Source organism: Perca flavescens, chromosome 12 (assembly GCF_004354835.1).
Source record: "Perca flavescens isolate YP-PL-M2 chromosome 12, PFLA_1.0, whole genome shotgun sequence".
In the NCBI taxonomy this organism is placed as follows: domain Eukaryota; kingdom Metazoa; phylum Chordata; class Actinopteri; order Perciformes; family Percidae; genus Perca; species Perca flavescens.
In genome coordinates this window covers 19,750,519-19,776,749 of record NC_041342.1, presented here as the reverse complement: position 1 = coordinate 19,776,749, position 26,231 = coordinate 19,750,519, and the positions used below count along the sequence as shown (strand labels likewise).

The 26,231-nt window shown below is 42.4% G+C and overlaps 1 protein-coding gene across 7 annotated transcripts in view; it reads left to right on the top strand.

The window, feature by feature from the left end:
* The window catches only part of LOC114565915 (receptor-type tyrosine-protein phosphatase F), a 183,187-nt gene that overhangs the window by 114,628 nt on the left and 42,328 nt on the right, over positions 1-26,231 (top strand). For 5 of the 7 annotated variants that reach the window (XM_028594253.1, XM_028594250.1, XM_028594251.1 and 2 more), the window contains 11 exons: positions 497-1,078; positions 1,439-1,572; positions 4,397-4,541; positions 9,291-9,596; positions 10,441-10,634; positions 18,579-18,605; positions 21,672-21,789; positions 22,339-22,911; positions 23,627-23,727; positions 24,441-24,688; positions 26,130-26,208. In XM_028594253.1, the coding sequence (XP_028450054.1) occupies positions 497-1,078; positions 1,439-1,572; positions 4,397-4,541; positions 9,291-9,596; positions 10,441-10,634; positions 18,579-18,605; positions 21,672-21,789; positions 22,339-22,911; positions 23,627-23,727; positions 24,441-24,688; positions 26,130-26,208 (2,507 nt within the window). The remainder of the gene's footprint in view (positions 1-496; positions 1,079-1,438; positions 1,573-4,396; positions 4,542-9,290; positions 9,597-10,440; positions 10,635-18,578; positions 18,606-21,671; positions 21,790-22,338; positions 22,912-23,626; positions 23,728-24,440; positions 24,689-26,129; positions 26,209-26,231) is intronic. The other 2 variants (XM_028594252.1, XM_028594257.1) reach the window with 1 other exon arrangement.

Genomic DNA, 26,231 nt, shown 5'->3' with positions numbered 1-26,231 from the left:
GAGTATGCTCGTGTGTTGTCTACGCATCGCAGCCTCTCTTATCAGTTGTCGTCTGTATTGATCCCACTTTTCTTGTCATTTAGAGGGACCACAGCAATACACACCCCTTTAAGGAAGCCATAATGAAGACCCTCTGTTTTGTATGTGTTGTCCAGTCACAATGGAAATCGCTCTTGCAATTTTCTTGTATTTTCAGTAATGGCCAGGCCGGTTATAACACAAATTAGGATTTCAGTCTAGGTTTTCTATTCTTTTGGGGATAATGGCTGCTGACAGCACTATAAGGATTGGCTTATGAAACAATCATTCGGTGCTATGAGTTACAGAGACCAGTCATAACTTTTTTTCCACAAGAACTGATTTTAGCTGTATTGTGCCTGCATTTTGAGAATCATAGTATCAAATGTGTCAGATATCCAATTTCTCTCCAATTACCCACAAGTCCTAAAAGTCCATTCTTGATATCCAAGCTAATACCCCGCTTCTCTTTCCTCAGCCTTGCCAAAGCCCCCCACCTCCCTCATTGTGACTGAGACCACAGCCACCAGTGTGACTCTCACCTGGGACTCTGGAAACCCAGAACCCGTCTCCTACTATATGATCCAGTACAGAGCCAAGTCCTCAGACAATGGCTTTCAGGAAGTGGAAGGTGTGGCAACTACCCGTTACAGCATTGGTGGACTTAGCCCCTACTCTGAGTATGAGTTTCGTGTCATGGCTGTCAACAACATTGGCCGCGGGCCGCCCAGCGACCCCGTGGAGACGCGCACCGGTGAGCAGGCCCCCTCCTCGCCACCTCTGCATGTCCAAGCACGCATGCTGAGCGCCAGCACAATGCTGGTGCAGTGGGAACCGCCTGAGGAACCCAACGGGCAGATCAGGGGTTACCGGGTCTACTACAGCTCGGACCTGACAGCTCCGCTCAGCGCCTGGCAGAAACACAACACAGATGACAGCAGTCTGACTACCATCTCTGGCCTGACTCCGGATATCACCTACAGCCTCAGGGTGCTGGGCTTCACCTCTGTAGGTGACGGGCCACCTTCTGACATCCTGCAAGTCAAAACCCAGCAGGGAGGTGAGCAGCCAGTCACTGTGTGTGGCTCTGTTTGATAATGTGTGCATCTTCATGTGCAGATGACAAGACAAGGTAACAGCTTAGGTTAGGCATGTATATTTAGCTGAAGTATTTTATTTGGCCAGTGTTGTGTGTATTGTATGTACCTACAGCATATGTGAAAGGGCTCATAAGGCTATTTGTGTTTGTTTGTCTCCCCCATGCAAATGCCTTCCCATACAATCAGTTTTGGGGAGAATGTGATTGCTGCTGATGCTGTGGAGAACATTCAGCTTTAGTAATGTGCTTTTTTTGTTCTTTAATTCTTCTCTTCTTTTTTTGTTCTTTAAAACCTCTGTCCTCTCGCCCCTCTGTGCCCAGTCCCTGCCCAGCCGTCCAGCTTTGAGGCTGAAGCCGAGCTGGACAGCCGCATCATGCTAACATGGCTGTGGCCCGTACAGGACCCTATCACAAAGTATGAGCTGCAGTACTGGGAGGCCGGCTCAGAGAACAAGGTTAGAATAACAAAATGACTAACAACATAAAGTTATAACTAGGGCTGTAGCAATACACTAATCTCACGATACGATACACAATATTCAGCTCACGATACGATATATATCACGATATTCAGCCAATGATACGATTTTATATAATTCGATACACTTACATCATTTTCTGAAAGATTTAAAGGGGACCGAGTGATTTTGGTGACATCTTGTGAGTGTTCCATTTACTTGGATTTAATTAATTGAACTGAAAACATCAATTACACAATATATGTCTCTGACTGGACAGAGAGTCTACAGCAGGGATCATCAACTACATTTTTTTCAGAATTTTTCTAAGCACTCTGGCGGCCGGACTTTCAAATAAAATAAAATAAAATGAATTTATACCTAATACGCCTATTCTTTTTCACTTTCTTACTGAATTAATGCTTTTTTTTTTAATTTTTTTTTTACATGTATTAGTGTGACCAAACTCCTAAAAAACATGGAAACTCCCTAATGATAACTGGCTCTTTAACTAGAAAAAAAATCTCAGACTAGGAGGCAGTTCACTGAGGAGTGATGGTTAAAGTCTGTGATTATGGAAAAATTATTGTAGTATGCAGCATCCTGATTGGTGGAAATGCTTGCAGAAAGAAAGGCTGTTGTCAGGTAAACATGTCATTGTCAAAGAGGCTGAAGTGGAAAAGCCAAAAGCCCAGCTTTAATGATGAATGGACTGATAAGCAGGCTATGCACTCGTCATGTAAGCCTCATTTGCAATGAAACGATGTTGTTGCAAAATAATACAACCATCATCATCATCATCATCATCATCATCATCATCATCACTGAACATAACGATCACGTCATTCACGTGCATATTAAGTAGCTCCAGATTGTCCGCTCCAGCGGAGGGTTTGGTTTGTTCAGCCAGCAGTGAGGTTTACAATAATTTGTCAACATTTCCAGATTCCCGGTGTTTCGGTTTAACGAGAGGCCATGTTAACTGGCGACCGTCAGCCAAATTGCACTGCATGCAGTGTGGTTATGGTCACAACTTGATCTGGCTACCTCCTAATTTTAAGAGACTCTGTGTGACGTTTGAGTTCATATCATGCCATGCCCATCAATCAAGGATTCAATGTGGTGGCGCAGTGCGTTAGACTACTGAATTGTTTTTTTTTTCCCCACAATGGTACAAGTTTGAATCCAAGTTTTTTATTAATTTATTTTCTACTTTTAAAAGGGCTACATAGTTTTCAACGTGACATCATTCTCCTAATACATCCATGCGTGGCATGTGTTTACTTAAACAAGATCTGAAGACTAATAAGTCTATTCAATAAAACGTATTATAGACATTAACAGGAAGAGCAACGCTGTCTTCCTGTTTTCCTTAACAGCAAGCTACATTCAAACTGCGACCTGACAAGTTTCCTCAGACAACACTGCAAAGACAAGTCAGAGAGGTAACGTAAACGTCGTTTTAACATTTTAATGACAACTTAATTGAAAGGCATTCACGCGGACAGCTACGTATTCTCTTCGCGTTTTCAACAGCTGTCGTCACTACGACAACAGCAGACGCATTTGGCTGACGGTCGCCAGTTAACATGGCCTCTCGTTAAACCGAAACACCGGAAACCTAAGATAAACAGTTAGACTACAAACCGACAGCTTTTGTTTTAGTTTGATTGTAAAAATTCGCTATTTGCAGAGTAGAGCTGTGTTTGCGTAAAACAGCACGGTGGACTGAGCAGATTGAAATATCGCTTTCTACATGTTTATGCTGGTCTACACAGGTGAGTGCATTGATAAGTATTGACTTTCTACTCACGTAGGTTTAATTGTAGCCTATTTACAGAAAAGAGACCAGCGTGAGTTCATTTGCCCCAGCGGCCGTTGGTAACGCTGTATTGTTCCCAGTCAGGTGCTGCGTGTTTTAACCTTTAACACACACACATCTCGGCTCAGCGGTGTGTGTGTTTTAACGCACACACATCTCGGCTCAGCTGTGTGTGTGGAGCTCGGTCATCGCTGTAGAGAATCCCAGCATGTGAATAAAGATGTAAATACAGGGGGCTGGGTTTTTGCTCTAAATGCTTGAAATGATAAATAACAGAACACATTTTTTCCTCTTTACATTTTGTGAATTCATGATTATTCTGCTGGCCAGACTAAACTAGCGGCTGGCTGACCAAATCGCTCTTCCTGCAACGTGAACGGGGGTAACGGGGGATTTGAATGGGACTTATGTATCGATAACTCGCGGCATAAAATTGCTCAGCCTTACTTATAACAATTGTATGACCTTGATTTTCTATCCTACATCTATCTATCTATCTATCTATCTATCTATCTATCTATCTAATTTATACTCTCTCATATTCTGCTCTGAGATTGCAGACGAATGAATCTTGTTTTTTATGATGCAATTTCTCTGAATGGGAAGCGTCGGCAGCAGCAAAGTTATTGTAGTTATGCAGTCAACTCCCCAGCTGAGGAGAAAGATTTACTGTAGTAACAGACAGCAAAGTTGTTCTGTACTGTTCCGCCTGTCTGTGTTGTGGCCCTTCCTTCAACTCTGCTGGGCTGCTGCACCAGTTGTAAACTAGAGGACAATTTGTTTTTGGAACAAGTCGCTCTCACATTTCTCTGCATTCTCTACTTTGTATGAATGAAGGAAGGAGAGACAGCAGTCAAGGCTAGGATTTCAGTTGAACATTAATTACTCCATGCCAAACAATACAACAAATACTACCCCTCTAGCTTAACACATGAGGAGACTTGTGTGACTGTGATTTAAATGTATTGGTATCTTTCTGTCTAATTCAAACCCCTCCAGATACATGTGCTCTTCAACCCAGCTGGCTCCTATGCCGTGGACGGTCTAAAGCCTGACACCTTGTACCGTTTCTCGCTGGCAGCCCGTTCTGAAATGGGTTTAGGCGTCTACACGCAGCCCATCGAGGCTCGCACCGCCCAGTCCAGTAAGTACATTTTCCCCTTGTGTCTTATGTCCTTGTTGTCCACTAACCGGTAATTTTTGTCGAGAAACCACAGCCGGCTGAAGCAGGTTTAGGTTTAGGCAGGAGAGTTTCATAGAGCTTAAATCAGACCGCGTTGGCAACGTGAATGTCAAGTCAATTTCAGCACAACATAAAATGCTGACAGTGCAGCCATCCCGGTCAGCCTCACGCTTCCACCACCTCCCCTCTGTCACCAACACTAACCCTCCTGTCCGTCTATCTGAGGGCAGGCCCTGTGTTCAGTGTCAAAGGTACGTTTAATGTGTCATGTTCCCACATTCGTGAGCTGTGCTGTGTTATTTGCCTCATATCATTATGTGCTTTTACAGTGCCAGCACTTAAAATGTCACTCTCTGCCAGCTGACTGCTGTTATTTTTGCTGTGGTGACACCATGATTGTACCACCTCACCCGGGATGCTTATATTCTTTACATTTGCCCTGAACAGAACTACATTTTATTTAAAACAAAAAGTTCATATGAATAATTGTACCTTTCTAATTTGTACTTTAGTTATATCTATGGTATGACTTAGCTTAGCTCGCGGTTGTTCAGAGATGTTACAGAGTGGAGCTTTTGCCCTCACAATAGACCTTTTGAGTACAGACACCAGCTTGCAGAGAACACACAATCCCAACAACAGAAACATTTACTTTTGGCCTGCCATCAAGCTAATCATGGAATTAATGTTAATTAGTAACAGCTGATTTGTGCGCACATTTAAACACTCTAATTTTCACTCGCATATGACGCAAAATGCTGCACTGTAGAGCCCTGCAACACTGGCAGGCTGTGGTTGACACAGTAGAAAACAGTAAAGGAAGGATCAGATTTTGATTGACTTTTTTAGCGGATACCGATATATTACGTTTTACCGATATATTACGTTTTATTACTGCAATGGTGTAGAAAAGAAAAGAATATATTAGACTGGACAGAAGTTATGGATGTCTCTTTTTGAAAAGTCTTTCCCGATTAGGACAGACACTATCATTGAATAGATAACATCTCTGACAACCACAGAATTATATAACTGTCGATTGAGATCACGAGTGGTGATGAGTCTGTGTCCTTGGGCCTCTTGACAGCAGGAGTCACAAGGACACAGAATTTGGAGAACAGAATTTGGATTTCATGCGGCGGGAGGATGGTGTGCATGAAATAAGCATCAGCCTTGGGAAGGTTCTGAGGCAAATAGGCAGTGGGAAAGTGTGACATTTTCTAGTGCTGCATTTAAATGTTAGTATCATTTTATTAAGATTCAGAGCAATGAACAGAACTCAACTGTTTGTATAAGATGTAACACTACAACTCTGCTACTCAGCTATAGGTTTGACACAGTCTGTAAAAGTTGTGTGATGCTTGACCTAAAACGAAAATGATTATAAAATTATATATAGTATATATAAGTAACAATTGGAACTCAGTAGTTCAAGATGCAATTCATAATCAGATTTTAAACAAAAGGTTATCTCCAAAGCAAAAAAAATCAGAACACTGGACGGAAACCAAAGACAGCAGTGAAACAGTTCTATATATATGTATTATATATATATTGGGCTCATTTGGAGGAGGGAGAGGTAGATAGAGGTGTTTTATCTTCATCTATAATTTGTGTCTCTATTTTAAGCCCACTCTTTGTCTTGCTCATTTTTGCCTCGGAGGCGGATGTATTTCCTTTGGTGTTGTCCTCCCCTCATCCAATTTGACTTAATCTAGCAGATTTTTCATCAGAACCCGAATATCACAATCTATTTTGCAAATCATTAGCATTGTTTTGATTATTATTATAATAATATATATAATATTGTCACCTTTTTGTAATACACACGTTGTTATCAGGTCTTTGTGGTTTCCTGTCCACTCGTTTGTGGATCAGGGACCACTTGAGGAGACTCAGTTATCTTCTGTTTTTGGAAAGGTGGAGTTTCATGTTCTGGCATGAGTTTATTGAATTCCTATTTGAGCTAACTGTTCATTGCTCTGCTTATTAAATAAGAAATTCCATGGGCATGCTTTGTAAGAACACCTTTGTTTGAATTTTCTTTTTGTTTGCTTCTTTTTATACTCCTGAAGAGGCCTTTTTTGTAGCGTTGAATATGTTTGTGGTTGAGTTAGATGCATGAAATGTATAAATGATATTTTGTTTTCAGTTTTGTTCTTGTTCCCTATTTTAAAAATGTTTATTGGTTTTCTACTTCTGGACTTAAGACTTTAAAATGACTGTGAGACAGTCATTTTAAAGACCAAAACCATACTGCTACAACATTACCGGTTCAATTACAGTCATTCAAATACAAAGGGTTATAAACAAAGCAGCACGTTGTGGCAGTATATCTTAAACATAGGGTTAGGGTTAATTTGTCCCATCTGATAATAATAACAATATTGTTTTCCATTGCTGTGGCTACAAACCAGATGTTGACAATAGCTGGAATGTTCATGACTGTTAATGATTATGTAATGATAGCTTTATGTATGACTTTGAAGACAGCCCGGTGTATCTCAGCTGCAGCACTGAGCAGGGTCTGACAAACACTGTTAGGAAGCCCAGAGCTTCTGCATCAATGTGTGAACACCAGTCAACGCTGTCAAGCTTGTTCACACACATCTCACACACATCTATGACCAGTTTATTGCTCAATCTGCATACTGCGAGAAGCAGCAGAAAGGGCAGTTAGGAACAAATTACGTCTTTATAACAACATAGCCTTGTAGAATTTTGGCTTATTGTATATTTGGTTCATCCCACCCTGTAGTTTCATGGCCTCTCGCATAAATACAGTGCCAAACACAGCTTCAGCAGTAGCCTAGTAATGTGTTTTTGCAGCCAATCTCTCAGTCCGGAGGCAGCATCCTGTTTAGTATGGAAGCTTTTTATATTCAGTATAAAAAATGAAAATGTAATATTCCAACATGCAATGTAATACATATGACCTACAGTATGAGTAAAATGATTTGTGAATCTCACCAGCTCAGAAAGTAACTCAAAATAGACTTTCATTATAAGGTACAATAGATGATAGGTTGCTGGACCCTGATATAATAGAATCAAAATCAAAATAAAAAAAAAAAAAAACGAAAAAACAACAACATTAAAACCAGCTTTGTCCTGTGTGAGGGCCTTCTTTATAGGGGCAACACATATGCATAAATATTTGGATCATACATAAACATTGCATTTCCACTGAAAAGACTAATGCTCTTTACCACGGTTTTCACTTTCCAAGCCTAATGTGTAATCAGGGTCCGAAATTAACAGCCGCCAAGCACCAAATGCGCGTAGATTTTCTGTTTGGCGAGTAACTCTCGGAAGGCCCATTGGCCAGTAGGTAAACGCAAATGACGTTGGGCAATTTTTTCTTTTTTTTGGTTTTTCATCTCGAGGCAAAAACACGAGGCACATAAAGCAGAAAAAACACAAGGCGCTCAGCAAAGCAAAAGCAGCGAGCAAAAAGCTTTATTCTCATTGAAAACTATTACAAAAATCCGCCCCAGGCTACTAAACACTTGGGGCCACAGATACAGGGCTAGATTTACTAACACTAGTGCAGTTTGCGCTGCGTCTGTTTATGCAAGTTCGGTAATAGCGCACGCTATGCTTCCACATTTTGCGTAGTATTTATCAACCCTGACACCCATCAGGCAATCAGCGTCTTTCTCCGCCCACTATACCGTAAATTGCGCTATAGCAAAGCGGTACTTGTGCTATGATATGGCTGAGTGCAGACTGCGATATTCCCACTGCTGATGCTATGACTGTTTGAAATGATCCTGATGCCAATATTTGTAATGTAGCGAGGAGTTTAACAACTGCTGGAATGGGATGTGAACGCTGAGTGGGTGATTCAATGTCATCTTTGATTTCTTCCAGTAACTCTAATATTGCGTGGCTGCTTAATCTGTAACGCTAAATGATGTTGTGTTCACTGACAAAGTGTGATTCTTATGTTAAAAACATTTTCAGCCTCGCCTATGTCTTTGTCTCGCTCAAATTACTGTTGCCATTTCACCAGCGGCATAAAGGTCTACAAGGAAACTCGATTGCGACTGGTTTAGACCTGCTTTTAAGAGGCGGAGAATTTCCCCCGCAGAATAGAGACGCGCTCTTACTGACAGTCTTTGTAAATACCAAGGAATATATTTAGGTGCACTTTGCGCTTATCCTCCCACCTTTTTGGGTGGAACTCCCACTTTCCCCAAGACCCTCCCACAAACGCATATTGAAAGCACAACTTGTCTCTTCTCGCTCATGTGGCAGGCAATCTGCGGTTTTACCCGTATCGGTTATGTCCGTCTTTGCGACCGATTAGCGCCTGGAAACAGGCGCAAACGGCTTGATAAATCTAGCCCACTGTGTGTAACGCCTGTCCAATTAGCCTTTCATAAAAAAAAAAATATATATATATATATATGCATATGCAGTGCAATAGAAAATACATAAATCTGCTCAAAATGGATATGTGTCAGATGAGCAGGAAAATTATACAATTTCAGTCTTCATATGTAGCTTGATTTTTTTATACATACTGTAGGTGGTTAAATTCAAAAATATTACATTGACATTTTGAATATTACATTTTAATTTTCATATTGACTGCTGTACAAAAAGCTTTCACAGTTTTGTGTTAGTTTGCTTGCGTTTTTGTTTATTTTTTGTTTGCTTGGTCCGTGCCCCCGTACATGTGGTTGTGCTCCCCTCCCCCTACAGCCCCATCCGCCCCCCCTCAGGATGTACAGCTGGTCAGCCTGAGCTCCACCAGTCTCAAGGTGAGTTGGGTGGCACCGCCCGCCGCTAGCCGCCACGGCGCCATTGTGCGCTACACAGTCAGCTACCAGGCCCTGGCTGGAGAGGACACGGAGCGGCATGAGGTGACGGGCATCGGTGCAGATGCCTCCAGCTATGTGCTGGAAAGCCTGGAGAAGTGGACTGAGTATCAGGTGTGGGTGAGGGCACACACTCACGTGGGCCCGGGCCCTGAGAGTGCCCCAGTGAGGATGAAAACCAGAGAGGATGGTAGGTTGACACCTCCCCTTAAGCAGAGTGCTCTCAGACTCTCCTTTGCTTGGGGCTGCCTGCCACTATTTTCCTTCACTCCCTTCAACTCCTACTGCATATTTGTGTCCCGTTGATCAATTTTGAGTTAATGAGCCAATTGTGGTAGATTAGGGGGTCACCTTCTCTTTTTTCCTCTTTCCAGCTTGCTCTCTATAGCTTTAACACTTTACATCTACGAAAGGTTAAGGCTCATCACTCCCGGGCCCCAGCTCTGCACCACTTTCCTCTGCTTTCACTGTTTTAAATGCCTTCTTGTTTTCTTTCTTCTGTTCTGAGGAATAGAAGTGGAGCAGAACTCCCCCTCTCCCTTCTATCACTCTTGCCTCTTTCACTCACTCGTTCCTCGTTTTGTTTGCAGTGTGATAGAGAGCGGCTGCTCCTAAGAGAGAGTCGTCTATAATTAATGTGTTTGAAGTTTGCTACAACACAACTAATTTCATACTGAAATCAGGGGCATTACAGACATTGCTAGACCACATTCTGTCCCGCATAGAGTGTTTTGGGAACACAGTAGACATAGAAGGTCTACCTACACTGAGTAGAGATGATTGTGATTCATGGCCAAATCTAGTATCACTTTCTTCTACTGAGCACTCAAGTCTATAAAAACAAAACTCAGGAGTCATTATTTTGATAGTTTTTGGCTCCTCATCACAAAACACAGTGAAGTGAGGAAAATCACCAGCTCAGCATATTTTGACTATTTCTTCCCTCCCTCTCTCTTTCACTGTCTGTCTTTTTCTCTTTCTGTCTTACTCTTGCATTCTGCATTCTCTCCCTCTTTTTTTTTTTTGGTTTCCAGTGCCGGGAGCACCCCCCAGGAAGCTGGAGGTTGAGGCCATTAACTCCACAGCAATCCGGGTAACATGGAAGCCGCCCCTGCAGGGGAAGCAGCACGGCCAAATCCGAGGCTACCAAGTCATCTTCTCTCGACTTGAAAACGGTGAACCGCGAGGCCAGCCTAACATCATGGATGTTGCCTTGCCAGAGGCACAGGTACTAGATGATGTCTTATTCTTGGCCAGTCTTTCACTGTCTATAGCTGTCTTGTGTTCATTTCCCATTTTTCTCATTCTCCACCGTTCTCGTATTCCCTTCCATTCTCTGAGTTCACACTTCATTTCCCCCCATACAGGGTGGCACACATGGTATTTTCTTTCTGCCGACTGCAGTGTCCCCCACCCCTCCCCTCCCCTCTTTTTTCATCTTTCTCCACATGTGACATTTGACTCTAAATTGGTACCCTGCTCCCACAGCTTTGGATTAGCTGTCGTAACAAGATCCATTCTAATTCTACAGTAATAGCTATTAAATATTTTATATGTGCAACATCAGGATGGGGCTTAGTGGAATCAATGCACCTCTCTTTGCGGGGTTTAGCAGTAATACATATGCACTGCCTTGTTACCATGTTTATAAATTAGAGTTGTTTTCCTGACGCCGCCCTTTACGCATTAATGCAGGCTGCTTCAAATCACCAAAAGCTATGTGACACCATGAGATGGATGAGAGATTGTAATCCTTAAGAGGGATTCAGAGATTCATGAATATCTTCAAACCAAAAAAATCCCCACTCTCACTTTTTCCCTCTCTTTGGGAGAGGAGACACCAGCTTAAAAGCCTCCTTCTGATTGTTTGCCGGGAATAACATTTGCACGGACACGCATTCACTCACACCCCCCATGGCCTCTTGCAAAAACATCTAATTTGAACAAGTAAGCGCTCCCTGGCCGCAGGAACACCACAAAAAAATCCCAACAACCTTTCATGTGTCTCCTAGCAGCATTTGCTGATAAATGCTTTGAATCAGCATTTAGGGAGACCAACGGGTTGCTGGTTCAGCTCCCTGGCAGTGCGTGCTGCTGTGCCCTTGAGTGGAGCTATTAACCCTCATTTGCTTTGGCAAACACCCCGCTGTCTTAAGTCTTATCATTACACAAGAGCAAGCACTGTCAAAGTTACCTTGAAATGACGTGTCAGATGTGCTACATCCCAAGTGACGCTAAGTAGAAGTTTGTGGATCCCAGTTGTGTAACCGCCCGGGCATTCAGTGTTAAATACATAATGAGTATTTTTTGCGTGGTTGTTAAGCCACCGAAGTGGCACATGGGACTTTTGGCCAGATAGAGCTGAGAATAACTGTGTAAGTGAGGCTCTGGCTGATATCACCTGTCCATGTCTCTACACCTCATTGTCATTGTTATCTGACTGTGTAGTATGGGGGTTAACAACCAGGTCTGCATCATTTGGTCTGAAAGAAGACAAAAACATGGTGGCTGCTTGTCTTCCTGGAAGTGTTTTGGACATGTTTAGCGTGACTTTGTCTTGCATTATGAAAACTGCACTGAACATGACCCTACTTGTTGTGCAAACAATACACCTTGCCATGTCTCATTTGTTCCAGCTTCACACACAATAAACACTAAGACAATTTCGTGCTCAGCAGTTTGGTGTCCAGGATACCTTGTAAACTCACCAATACCTCCCTGGCAGATACCTGAATTTCTCCACCCTCCTTCTACGTTGTTCCTTTTCTTCTTTTGCCTCCACCTCCCTTTCTCTCGTGTCCTCTTTTTGCACCCTAGCCAGTTGAGTAATTACCAGAGGCTTGCGTGCGGGTTGTTTACCCTTGATTGTGTGATTTCAACAGATGTTTTCTATGAAACAGCACTGAGTTGCCAACCTGCAAGGACCTGCCCAGACATCATTAAAGACCACACAGTCAGCCGACGCTCCCTTGTCCACGTTCACCCAACTGGTTTTTAGAACAATCCCTTTTCTCACACATCTTTCCATTCCCGTACCCCGACAACAAGTGGGGAAAAAAAAGAAGATAACATGAGCAGACATGCTCACTATTAGATCAACCTTGCAGTAGGCGTTCCAGCTGGCTGAGAAGAGTTCATGACTCATCCTAGACTCATGCAAATCCCACAAACACACACCTATAATTGATGATGAATAACAGGAAGAAAAAAAAACAATTTTCTTGTATCTTGGCACATCCCATAGTGTTTCTCTCAAGAATTTGCCTTATGTGTTGTGAAATCAGTTCCATATCCACCCTTTCACCTGCATTCAATGCACAGTACGCCTGCCAGGAGGAAAAGAAAAATCCACATTTTCCAGGGCTCTCAATAATATGGCACAACCTCACCTTAGGCTTCAATCACAAATCTAAGCGGACTGGTTGGATTGCAGATTGTGTCAAAATCACTATAACCTCTCCCCTTGTCTTTGTCTCTTTGTTTCTAGTTCCTTCTCTCCTCTTCACCCTCTCTCAGGGTTAGCTGAAACACTGGGAGGAGAGCTAGGAGAGCATGCCTGTGCGTGGGCAGTTTAAGCGCCTCTTTTCTTTTCAAGCAGGAGCCCACACAGTGCCCTCATTTCCCTGCTAAATTTAAACCAGAGACCATGTTACGGTGTGATGTTATCGACCCCTTTCCAACCATGCTTCTATTGGGAAAGTGTCCTGAACCAGAGTGGGCAACCACACACCACATAGCCTGCTCCATCACTATGCGCTCACAGCCACCTCTAGGCGCATGTGTTTCATATAGCTGTCTCTAAAAGTTGAGTTTGAAGCCATTAGCCACTGTCTGTGTTTCCATACGTTCTATATGTTCTGTACAAGTTTGCCTTTCTGCACAAGTTTGCCTTTATTCAGCACTACTTTTCCAGGTTCATTTTGTTCGACCAGTAAATCGTTTTTGTGGTCTGTGTGTGCGTTTGTGAGTGGGGGCGAGCAAGGCCATGCCTCACTGCGTCTACGGCCATCACTGCCTCAGATTGGAGTTGAATGTGAATCTGAGCAAAAAGAGAAAAGAAGCACCTCAGCCCGTTTCACTCCATCAATCATGACAGCTCCTTCTCTTCCACATCACTCGTTCCCCCCTCGTTCCCATTTTTATAGCCACACATCTCAGCCCATGTCATCACATTTGCATTCACCCGCCTGCAAATTATACCGCTCCGTTTCCACAAACGACGCTTATCAGCAATGATGTGTTTTCAGCTTGCGTTGGCATTCGAAATATAAATGGGGGATAATTTATAATTCTCCCATGGATTTAAGCAGAAAGCAAATACAGTTGCGATAGAAAAGGATTAAGCCCAAGATGAGATACTGTAGGAACTCTTGCAAACCTTAATGTGGTTGCTGCTCTGTTGACATACTGAGTGGAATCAACAATAAACAAATTTAGCAATTAGCCACGTTGCAAACTGTTATTGATGGAGTTAAGTAGCAGCTGTTATTAAATGGTAATCTTTAGTGCTGCTACATCGGGGGAGCATGATGCAGCAGTTTTTGAATGTGTGAAGTGTCTTGACCAGTCGCACAAAGGCCTAGCTTATGCTTCAGTTAGCTGGTTGTTGATGAAGACCCATACACAGGGAGGAGGGCAGAGAAGTTGGGTCTTTTGTCTTTTCATATACCAACAGTCAATGGAGGATGATGAACACGTCTCTCCTGTGCACAATAAATCAGTAGTGTGTAAGGCTCACTCCCTTTGTTTGTGAAAATCTGGAGAGGCAAGAAGGGAAAGATGGGCAAGCAGGGAGGCAGGCACCACTGCCATTTTTTTTTCTTGAAAGCATGTGTCTACTGTATAAACTTAATGTTGTTCTTCTTAAAGGACTAGTTCACCTAAATTACAAAAATACATATTTTCTCAATTACCTTTCATGGTATTTGGATCGTATCAAAAAGATTTGATTTGCTTAACGTATCTGTCTCAAGGGCTGAAATATTAGATTAATTGCAATGTTGCTTGCCAAAATCGCGAGTGAGATTTAAATTTATAAAGTAATTCTTGGCCTGTATTGGTGGTCTACATTAAACAAAGCACAGTTATAATCACAAGCTTATTTCTACAATCTAATAAATTGATGCAGTTGCTTGTTGTCAGGGCCTTCCAGGCTCCTTTTTAACCTTTCATCTTCAGAATAGTCAACTTACATGTAAACTTTGCTAACAACATTACTCTTAATTTTCAGAAATAATCATATTTAAAAAAAAAAGCGTTCTATTTCATGATAACAGCTGCATAATCTTACACGTATGGTAATAATGACAAACAGCCAATTACAATGTTTTGATATTGGACTGACTATCCATATTTAACTACAGTGAGGAAAATAAGTATTTGAACACCCTGCTATTTTGCAAGTTCTCCCACTTAGAAATCATGGAGGGGTCTGAAATTGTCATCGTAGGTGCATGTCCACTGTGAGAGACATAATCTAAAAAAAAGAAAATCCAGAAATCACAATGTATGATTTTTTAACTATTTATTTGTATGATACAGCTGCAAATAAGTATTTGAACACCTGAGAAAATCAATGTTAATATTTGGTACAGTAGCCTTTGTTTGCAAGTACAGAGGTCAAACGTTTCCTGTAGTTTTTCACCAGGTTTGCACACACTGCAGGAGGGATTTTGGCCCACTCCTCCACACAGATCTTCTCTAGATCAGTCAGGTTTCTGGGCTGTCGCTGAGAAACACGGAGTTTGAGCTCCCTCCAAAGATTCTCTATTGGGTTTAGGTCTGGAAACTAGCCAGGCCACACCAGAACCTTGATATGCTTCTTACAGAGCCACTCCTTGTTTATCCTGGCTGTGTGCTTCGGGTCATTGTCATGTTGGAAGAACCAGCCTCGACCCATCTTCAATGGTCTAACTGAGGGAAGGAGGTTGTTCCCCAAAAACTCGCAATACATGGCCCCGGTCATCCTCTCCTTAATACAGTGCAGTCGCCCTGTCCCATGTGCAGAAAAACACCCCCAAAGCATGATGCTACCACCCCCATGCTTCACAGTAGGGATGGTGTTCTTGGGATGGTACTCATCATTCTTCTTCCTCCAAACACGGTTAGTGGAATTATGACCAAAAAGTTCTATTTTGGTCTCATCTGACCACATGACTTTCTCCCATGACTCCTCTGGATCATCCAAAAGGTCATTGGCAAACTTAAGACGGGCCTTGGTTTAAGCAGGGTAACCTTCCGTGCCATGCATGATTTCAAACCATGACATCTTAGTGTATTACCAACAGTAACCTTGGAAACGGTGGTCCCAGCTCTTTTCAGGTCATTGACCAGCTCCTCCCGTGTAGTTCTGGGCTGATTTCTCACCTTTCTTAGGATCATTGGCCCTCATTTATGAAACGTGCGTACGACCTAAAACAGGTGTACGACGGGCGTACGCCGATTCCTACGCAAAGCTCGGCATTTATCAATTTGGACGTGAGCGTAGGCTGCGATCAAATCTCACGTCTGGTCTGAACTCGTGTACGCAAGTTCTCGAGTCCGTGTGGACTTGCGGTGCAGCATATAATCAGTTTAACAGGAGAAGCAGAAGTCATCAGTTGATCACTTATCAGCAATGGCAGATCTGGCTCTTTTAGAAGACCTCTATGCGCCGGTCTGCAACATTGTTTTAGCCTGTGGGGTTCTGCACAACATCACACAGGAAAACACGGTGCCATAAATGTAGCGAAGGAGCCAGATGACCCGATGCCCAGAGAGCAGTGTCCAGAACAGCCACCAACTGAGGGCTATATGAAGGAGACATGATATTATTCCTCGCTTTTAAAAGGTAGCCTATAGTGTTATGTTTGGCAATGATATTCAATACAGGGAACATGACGATGCACAACATTTTTATTTATTCTTCAGGTTTTTGTTTCTCTTTCAAGTGAATGATTTATTTCTGCCATTGACCAAGTTATTTTGGCTTGTTTTTCTAGCCCCTCTGCTGTCAGGAGACAGGGTCCAGCACGGGGGGGCGGAGGACACGCTCTCTCCCTCAGCTGTTGCCTCGTTCCGACGAACACGAGTAAAATAAAAGACACTGCATAAACTCCGCTACCGTGTGTTTATTTAAATATAGGTACACCATGTAGGCCTAAGAGATTGCAATAGAAGCCTGTATATTACTATTAGGATTATAGAAAATTTGTCAAGGATGTATAAATTAAATAGGCTAAACTTCAGCTGGAGTCCGATTTACTACGGCAACACTGTTGACCTCATCAGTGATCTCTTTCCATTACGCATTCTTTCTACAGCCTTTAATACCAGTTTTCAGGCTGCCAAATAGTACACACGTTAGTGCAAATGAACCTGAGAAATCAGGGTTTCAATCTCCACCTCTGAAAAGTTCCGCTTCTCAGCCGGATTACGTCTCGCCATGTCGTAAATTGTAGGGGCGAGGCCTCAAAACCCAGAATATATTGGGGCGTGATATTTAAATGACGATCGTTTCCAGCCGCCACATTTATCAATGTACGACCATTCTTACGCTCGGATTGGTATGATACGAACTTTTCATGAATCCCACGTGAAGCCTGTTGTAAGATGATTTCTGCGCTCATAAATGAGGGCCATTGAGACCCCACGCGGTGAGATCTTGCATGGAGCCCCAGTCTGAGGGAGATTGACAGTCATGTTTAGCTTCTTCCATTTTCTAATGATTGCTCCAACAGTGGACCTTCTTTCACCAAGCTGCTTGGCAATTTCCCCGTAGCCCTTTCCAGCCTCGTGGTGGTGTACAATTTTGTCTCTAGTGTCTTTGGACAGCTCTTTGGTCTTGGCTTTGTTAGTAGTTGGATTCTTACTGATTGTATGGGGTGGACAGGTGTCTTTATGCAGCTAACGACCTCAAACAAGTGCATCAAATTTAGGATAATAAATGGAGTGGAGGTGGACATTTTAAAGGCAGACTAACAGGTCTTTGAGGGTCAGAATTCTAGCTAATAGACAGGTGTTCAAATACTTATTTGCAGCTGTATCATACAAATAAATAGTAAAAAAATCATATATTGTGATTTCTGGATTTTTTTTTTTAGATTATGTCTCTCACAGTGGACATGCACCTACGATGACAATTTCAGACCCCTCCATGATTTCCAAGTGGGAGAACTTGCAAAATAGCAGGGTGTTCAAATACTTATTTTCCTCACTGTATCTGCATGGATTGATACCATATTTTTTTGTAAGTTAGGTGCTAGAACTCTTTATGGTGACTTTGCCTCCTTCCCTAATCCCTTCTTACCAGTCTCCTCCATCTCTCCCAGTGTTCCCCACTCCACCAGCAGCTTTTGTAGTTATGCACCCTAATGTTTAAATGTAATTGCTTGCCGCCACCACCCTCACCCACCATTCTTCTTCAGGCCTCCTTTCTTCTGTGTTTTCCATTTTGTCCCACATCATTATCACAAGTGTCATCTCTCCTGCCTGTTGTCAGCCATGCCACCCATCGGTGAACTCTTCTGCAGTAGCTGAACTGGAGCGAGTTGCTGGTAAACACCAGCAGTTGTGTTCTGCATCGATGGGGTTTGATGTCACAGGGCTAGCATAGCAGCACTGGTAATAGGATTTCACGCTCGTCACCGACGGACCCCCGCGGCACGAAATGGGCTTTCACTTCCCTTGGGAATCACTTGGCCAAGCACAGCGAGAAAGGAGAACATTTTGAAAACATATTGAAATACAATGAATAAAAGGCCCTCCCTCCATTTCTGCAAAGAGGAAAGAGGAAATGCTTCAGAGAGTCTGCATATTTAATGCTTTATGTCCACAGTGAGATAGTTATCATACTGAATAGAGGTGTTCTGTGATTAAGGAAGAGAGAGGTTTTTATTGGATTTTTAGGAAAATGGGAAACAAGGCAGTGCATCATAAGCAATACTAAATTTCACAACCATTGCTCAACTTGGCTACACAATTTGTTTTATGCCACTCAACTTATTTCTTTTTTTTTACTCCTTCACTTTCAGCACACTCTCTCCCTCTGTTTTTTTTCCTACTGCATGACTCTGTTGACACCTACATTGCATCTGTCTTTGAGTGAAAAAAAGACTAGTGCTTTTTTTCCTGTTTTGTTGTCTTTGACTCATTTCTCTCCCCATCCTGTGTCCTGTGTCTTCTCTTCCATCAGTGGAATATTGAGGAGTCCACCGAGCATGTGAGTAACCCTCATGTGTGCTGCTGGGTTGTCTTGCAGGGCAGGCTCTTCTCCCCTCTGCAATTTGGGGTTGCTGTGTGTGCTTGCCTGTTTGGATTATGAGTTGTGTGTTTGTTTATTTCTGTGTAAGCCATGCTTGTAATCCACTTGGTGTGAATCCTCATGAAAGATCATAACCACAGCAAGAGGTGTGTCCTGATGACTCCTGGTTTTTATATTTGTGTGTGTGTGTGTGTGTGTGTGTGTGTGTGTGTGTGTGTGTGTGTGTGTGTGTGCGCGTTCTCTAAGAATTACTACAAACACAAAGCATAAGGATTATTTCAAATGATGATTGCATACAAGTCTAATATTACCACAAGACAAACTTGTAGGCTGGGCATTCATGCAAATCTGAGGCACTTACTGCAGCGAGTATGAAGCCTTTTTCCCCATCATTGAGTGTACAGTGCAGTCTAAGGCTATGTGTCACTATCCCAGTGTGATGCTGACATTAATCAGGCTCGCCTAACCTGCTGTCTCCCCTACTGTTCAAATAACATGTCTATCTGAGGGGAGGAGCTGTGTGTTTTATCAACTCCACACATCTCAAAGATTGCCACCAGCCTTTCATGTTCTTTTCATTTGCCTGGATGGCAGCTCACCGTTCCATGGCTGTCACGCAGCCCTTTGTTTGTGGTTTATTACCTCCTAGACGTCATATTGCACTAGCATAAATGCAGAGCCACTTAATGTTCCTGGTCAGAAATTCAATAGAAACCTGCCAGAATAAAAATACTGCATTCAAACAGGGGCATGGTTGTTTAAAAAAAGGTTTATTGTCTTCATCCATTCAATTCATTTGAGCAATTTTTGGTACTAGTTTCCTCTCTCACAGAACTGATTAATTAATCTAGTGACCACCTGCTAAGGTTGTTGGACGCTGATTTTTTTTTGATCATCTGTTTATATAGCAACAATGGATGTTTTCTTTCTTCACAAAAGAGCAAGCGCAGATAATTTTATTTAGTCAGTTAAACAGAAATCTGTTTGCACACCACACATGGCCAGATTTCTTCAGGGACACCCACAAGGCATGAGTCAGGCTTGCCTCCTCTCCCTCTCCTCTTAATGTGTTGATTAACACTTGACAGACACAGAGCTAGACGCTGTCAGAGGAAGACATATATTCACACATCTTTATTATTTCTTTAGCAGTCATGTTTAGGCAATAGTAGTCTAGTGACTAGCAAGAGACAGATGTCAACAGCAAAAAACAGTAGCATTTCTTGTTGACCCATGGCATGTTCACAGGGAGTAGGATTTTTCAGATAATTATGGCATTTTTAAGGCAAATCAACACAAATAGAACACAACTCAAATGTTGCCCATTAGCAAAAAAAAATTCTGAAGCCTATATTTGTTTTAACATTGCTGCCCATTTTCTACAGTAGTGAGGATATTGGTGTAGGGAGGCTTGTAGAGAAGAATCCAGTTCTATAACTAGTCGACTTGATAATCTCTGTAATGCCCTTTGGTGCTGCTCTAAGCATTTGCTCTGAAGGAATCTTTGAAGCCTTGCTTTTTCTATTTCTGCTGAGTTTCAAAAGTGTTACTAGACCCAATTTGACCTTGCCAGAATAGGGGAAAAAAGATATCTGCGGCTGCCACTGCTGAGACTGTTAAAGCCATTTTGTATGATTAAAGTAATGAGATGTCCTCCATAAAGTTAAAACGGTTTTATGATACAGTAATTTAGCATTTTCTCCCCTGTCTCTCTTAAAGGCTAGTATGGGAATGCTAAATGTCCCTTAAAGAGAGGGCAGTAAAAAAGCATTGTCAAACAGAGCTGGCCTATATACACTATTAAATGTTATTCTATGGTTAGGAAATTAAAACTTCATTAGTTAGAGAAACAGCATTAGGACAAAGCCGTATAATATTCCAAGATTATTAGAAGTTTGCAAGGAGTTCCGGCAGGAGGGCTTGAAGCCATTGGCGTATTCGTCCTCTCAGTGGCCCCAATCAGAAACAGAAAACTCCAGCATGTGTGCTCAAGCCGCAGGCATTAGTTTGTTCTTGGTATTGCGTGTGCACTCATGTCTGTGTGTATCATTATGTGCGTGAAAATGTATGGTTTGTACGGACATGCATGCATACTTAAGTGTGTGTTTATATACAGTATATATACTGTACATCGGTGAGTATGTGCATTCACTTATGTGTGTGTGTGTGTGTGTGTATGTCTGTTTACATGTGGGCTTTGTTTAAGCTCAGAGAGTGTTTAATTCCAGCGTGTGTGGGTGTGTTTTTATTCAGACTGATGCAGTCTGGTGAGGTGAGTGCCAGCACTGCAGCAGGTTACCAATAACGGTGTCTTACCTCAGTTGTTTGTTGTTGTTGTTCTGCTGTCTGTTTGTTCCTGACTGTTAAGTTACTGATTTGTTCAACCACCATAGTGTGCCTGTGTTTTTGAGACTGTTTAACCCAGTTTGCATGGGAATCCAGAGGACAAGAAATACCAAGATTCAAACTTAATTATTTATTTTGAAAAAAAAAAAAGAAAAGTGTAACATCTGTCTGATGTTATTTTTCATCTTTAAGATTTATGAAGTGAGTTTTTTACAATATGTCCCACAGTTAGAAATGTACAATTTGTGGGATTTTATAGACTCCAGTGTAGTGATGATCCTAAACTCCTCTGGGTATAATCTCATGCTTATCCATGCAGCAAGGATGAACACTGATACACTGGTGACATTCTTGTTCATTTGGTTGGTTTGTTGGTTAATGGGTTTGATTAAGAAAAGTTCCAGGTCCTGGTTGGGTGCCTTTAAAACCTTTCTCTGTTAAATGCTTCAAATGTTTTGTTTCCTATTATAGGGAAATTGATCAGGAAACTACAGGTGGATGGAGAAGGGGGTTCAATCTGATTTGGTTTCTGTTGGTGCTGTGTGTTTTGTGAGGGTAATCGGAGCTTGTGTGAGGGGGGTTTGTTTTGGGTTTGTTTGTTTTTTGCCATTAGGGCGGTCCCGCTCAGACTCACTGATTCCTTATAATCTCTGATCTCGTGATTTGTCCATTTTGCAGGAGGCCATCATTGGTGGACTGCACTCTGAAACCACTTACTCTGTCACTGTAGCAGCGTACACCACAAAGGGAGACGGAGCTCGTAGCAAAGCTAAAGTCATCACCACAACTGGAGCAGGTCAGAGTTGGTTTTATCAGTGTTATCATGTAAGACATAGGATATGTGTTTACAGTGAATACTGTGCTATTATCTTAAGGCTTGAAACTGATAACATCTGTACTCTTGTAATATGATTATAAGACCGGAATGTCATGTTAGTTTTAGTGGGATGCTACATGTATGTTAGCTTCAACGTCTTGACTAGTGGTTACCATGACTAATTGGTGTTGAAGTTATATGAGAAAGGCATGTAACCTTCATATCTTCATATGTAGTGTATTAGTGAGCTTTTGAGGTGCTGGTTGGCTGATTTTGTTGTCTTTTAATAGAGCTGTACTAGCTGTTTCCAGTCTAAGTGCTAAGCTAAGCTAACCACCTACTGGCTGTAGCATTATTTTTAACTGACAGATATGAAAATAGTATACATTTTCTCAACACCTATTTGCCAGAAACCAAAAAAGCATATTTCCAAAATTATGAACTAGTCAAATTTAATCTGAGGGTTGGTTAGTTCCTGCATATTTCTGAAGAATTACAACACAACTTATTATTTCTTTCTTTTTTCAGTGCCAGGCAAGCCCACCATGATGATCAGCACCACCATGGGTAACACAGCACTGATCCAGTGGCAGCCACCTAAGGAAATGGTAGGGGAGCTGATGGGCTACCAGCTGCAGTACAAGCGCACTGATGAGGAAACTTACACCTCACGTGAGCTGAGAAAGACTGATGACCATTACACTGTCACTGGGCTGCACAGAGGCGCCACCTACGTCTTCCGCCTCAGTGCCCGTAACCGTGCAGGCATCGGCGAGGCCTACGTAAAGGAGATCAGCACCCCTGAAGACGTACCCTCAGGTTTCCCGTTCAACCTTCAAGTCACAGGGCTGACCCAGTCCAGCACCCAGTTGACCTGGGAGCCCCCGCTGCAAGCCGAAAGGAACGGGAAGATCGTATACTACATGGTTGTGTACAGGGACATCAACAGTCAGCAGAACAGCACCAACCGCACGGCCGACACGCATATGACTATTCAGGGCCTTAATCCTGACACCACCTATGACATCCGGGTGCAGGCGTTCACCAGTAAGGGCGGGGGACCCCTCAGCCCCAGCATTCAGAGCAGGACCATGTCCAATGGTAGGACGCATTGCTGACATTAATACATAAACATGCCAGAGGTGCTTGATTTGAAAACAAAGTCAGGGTTTAATACATATATACATTACACACTCACGGGCATCTACACACGCAACCTTGCCCAAAACATATATTTTGAACATTATAGCTGTCTTAATCAGTGCCAGGTCTTTCTCATCTACCATTCAGTACAGTACAGTACTGTGTGTATTGATTTATAGAGTACTAATCTCATTACACGCTACAATCACATTACCATGCCTCCTCATCCTCCCTCCCATTAGACACAAATCTGAAGCATACTCAGCATGTACCTCCTCATGCATTTTATAATCTTATAAATGTGTGATTTCTTATTTATAACCAGTTGTGTGTGATGCCTATTTTAAGACACATGTTGCCACTCCCACTGCCATATACATATCTTGGTAATCACAGAGATCTCTGCCTGTTGTGTATGTCTCGTGGCTTAGGGAGATGAAGGCTATTTTTATGTGATCTATAACCAAGCGTGAATGAGATGTTCTTGGTACCCCCCTGCGGCTTGTCAAGTTTGGTCATAAGGTATCACCATGGAATATGTTTTCATTGTTTACTAAGGGGGTTACTTGCTGTATTGTACAGTAGTGTGAAATTGAAGTACAAGCAGAACCTACATTTTGTGGTGTACAAAATGTCTTACTAAGACATTAATCAAAGAATTTTCCCACCTTAGATTTTCCCACCCTGAACTTCGGTGTCAAAGCTGTCATGAAAACATCTGTCCTCCTCACCTGGGATTTGCCACCAAACTACAAATCCCAGGTGCCTTTCAAGGTGAGTGCCAAGATTTCAGCAATCCTGAAAAGAATCCTCATCCATTTATGCAAGGACAGACTCAAGAAATGTCACCATGAACACAATTTGCATAGACATACACTTTACCTTAATGATAACTTTTCAGTGGTTTTGTAAACTACAATACTTTGTTTTATATCATTGTAGATTCGCACATTTTTAACTACCAAAATACAATAGAAAAATTATTTTAAAAACATTCATTGGAAAACTATTTCTGTCATTGTTACTACAACACAATGCATAACTTGCACTACTGTACATATATTTGTAACATAATTGTACTGTATTTCAGCGCCACACTATTAGCTGTTAACACTTTGACCAAGGTGTAATGCAGTGACTTTACCCACTGAAAAATCTAAAAAGCTAGATTTATGCTCATTTACGAGGTGTAATAATCTGTCAAAATTATATTATATCAATTCCCACCCCATGGTAATGGAGCAAAGACAACTTGAAGTGTAAAAAACTATTGGATATGCACCAATGGGCAAGTGTGACACCGAAGCACATGAGATGCGGTGTCAGATGAGATGGGCGCCTCCCTTAGGACCATGCTGCTTTTTTCCATGTGTATGTCTGTGTGTGTGGGAGGGACTAAGAGGAGAGAGTATTGCATTTGTCTGGAGGATATACATTTTGTGCATGTGTATGTTAACCTAAACCATAACTCCCTTGTGTGCTCACAGATCTTGTACAACCAGCAAAGTGTGGAAGTGCAGGGAAACCTGAAGAGGAAGCTGATCGCACAGCTGCAGCCAGACACAGATTACTCTTTTGTGCTGACAAGCAGGGGCAACATTGCTGGGGGTCTGCAGCAGCAGGTGTCCATCCGCACTGCCCCTGACCTGATCAAGACTAAGCCCAGCACACATCAGGCTCAGGGTGGCAAAATGACCATCAACCTGCCTAAGGTCCAGACCACCACACGTGTCAGGTAAGTACTGAGATACATTGGACCCAACGCACAGGCTAGCTCCGACTCTGGGCATAAATCCACCAATAAATGATGATTGTTGATAGCCAGTAGACGCAATTAAATCTTTTAAAATTAGCATAAGGGATAATGTAGCTTAATTTGTGTTTTGATTCTTCAATTGTATAAACACTACAAAAGAGCAAGACAAGAAATTAATGAATTTGTACTTGAAACTTTTACACTTACGGGCCAAAAAACATTATCATTCAGAAGTTAATTCAACTGCAACTCTCAACAACCTTTCTTATAGCAACAGCAGCACAAGTGTCACACTTGTATCTGATCAATACTAAACCTGTTTTGAAACTTAAAACTTCAACTTTTAATCTCAGCCTACTTTATGACACAGCGGCTGATGATAATCGAGGCTTTCAACATCAGTTCAAGCTGTATTATCTTTTGACTCAAATTGTTAAGAGCAGAATTGTGCCTGACCCCGACGTGTAAAGCCTTTCCTTTAGACACACACTTACAGACACATCTGAGTAGGGAGTGCACAGGGTTGATTGGTAAAAAGATTACAGGGCTGGCCAATCTCCAGCTCAGATTCACAGGCAACGTGCGCAGGTGACTGGGAGGTGTGTGTGTGTGTGTGTGGTGTGTGTGTGTGTGTGTGTGTGTGGGTGAGAGAGGGGGTTAAGGAGTCTTGTTATACATGTCTTCTCCCATTCCCAGACTTGACTGACTGTTGAATCACAGAGTCGATGCCTGTAGAGAAGGGGAAAGAAGCAGCTGCTTTCACTGTCAGCAGCAGCTGATTTTACAAGTGGTTGAATGCCGCAGTGGGGGAAAAACTTTGAGCTGAGAGAAGACAGACTGGGAAAGAACACGAGAGACACAGCAAGAGAGAGAGCCAGCACATAAATAAACGCAGGCACTGATGTTTGGACATCGTGTACTCACAAGCACCTTCCTTCATTAATTACCTGACTTCTTAGTTTGACCCTAAACTCCTAAATGTCTTTCTTCTTCTTCTTCTTCTTCTTCTTCTTCTTCTTCTTCTTCTTCTGCTATTTTTGGTCTTTGTAATGATAGCAGTAAAAGAACACACACACAAGTAGTCACATAGCTGGTCCTATTAACCTAAAGAGTCCTATGGGGCTCTCTATTAGCTGAAGGCTCCTCTCCCTGGGATAGTGTTTGTTCCAGTCTACATGGCAGATGTTCTTAGTGATTAGCCATTAATTGGAGAATGCAGTGCCAATCTGCTGGTGTTCGACCTTGGTCGGACCCGCTCGTGTACCACTCAAGTTTTGAATTCAGCCCAGCAAGCCTCACAGTGAAAGTATGTCTTACTGAATGTTTTGACTGTGCTATTAATGCGCTTGGCCAACTTTGATCTCAGCATGTATGTGCTTTAGTCAATCTGTCTTAACACAGGCTTTATTTTTCTTGGCAGGTGGTACTACATTGTGGTGGTGCCGGTGTCCCAGTCAACGCGGCAGTGGAAGAATCCAGACGAGATGGACCTGGACGAGGTGAGTGCCAGCCGATGGCTGAT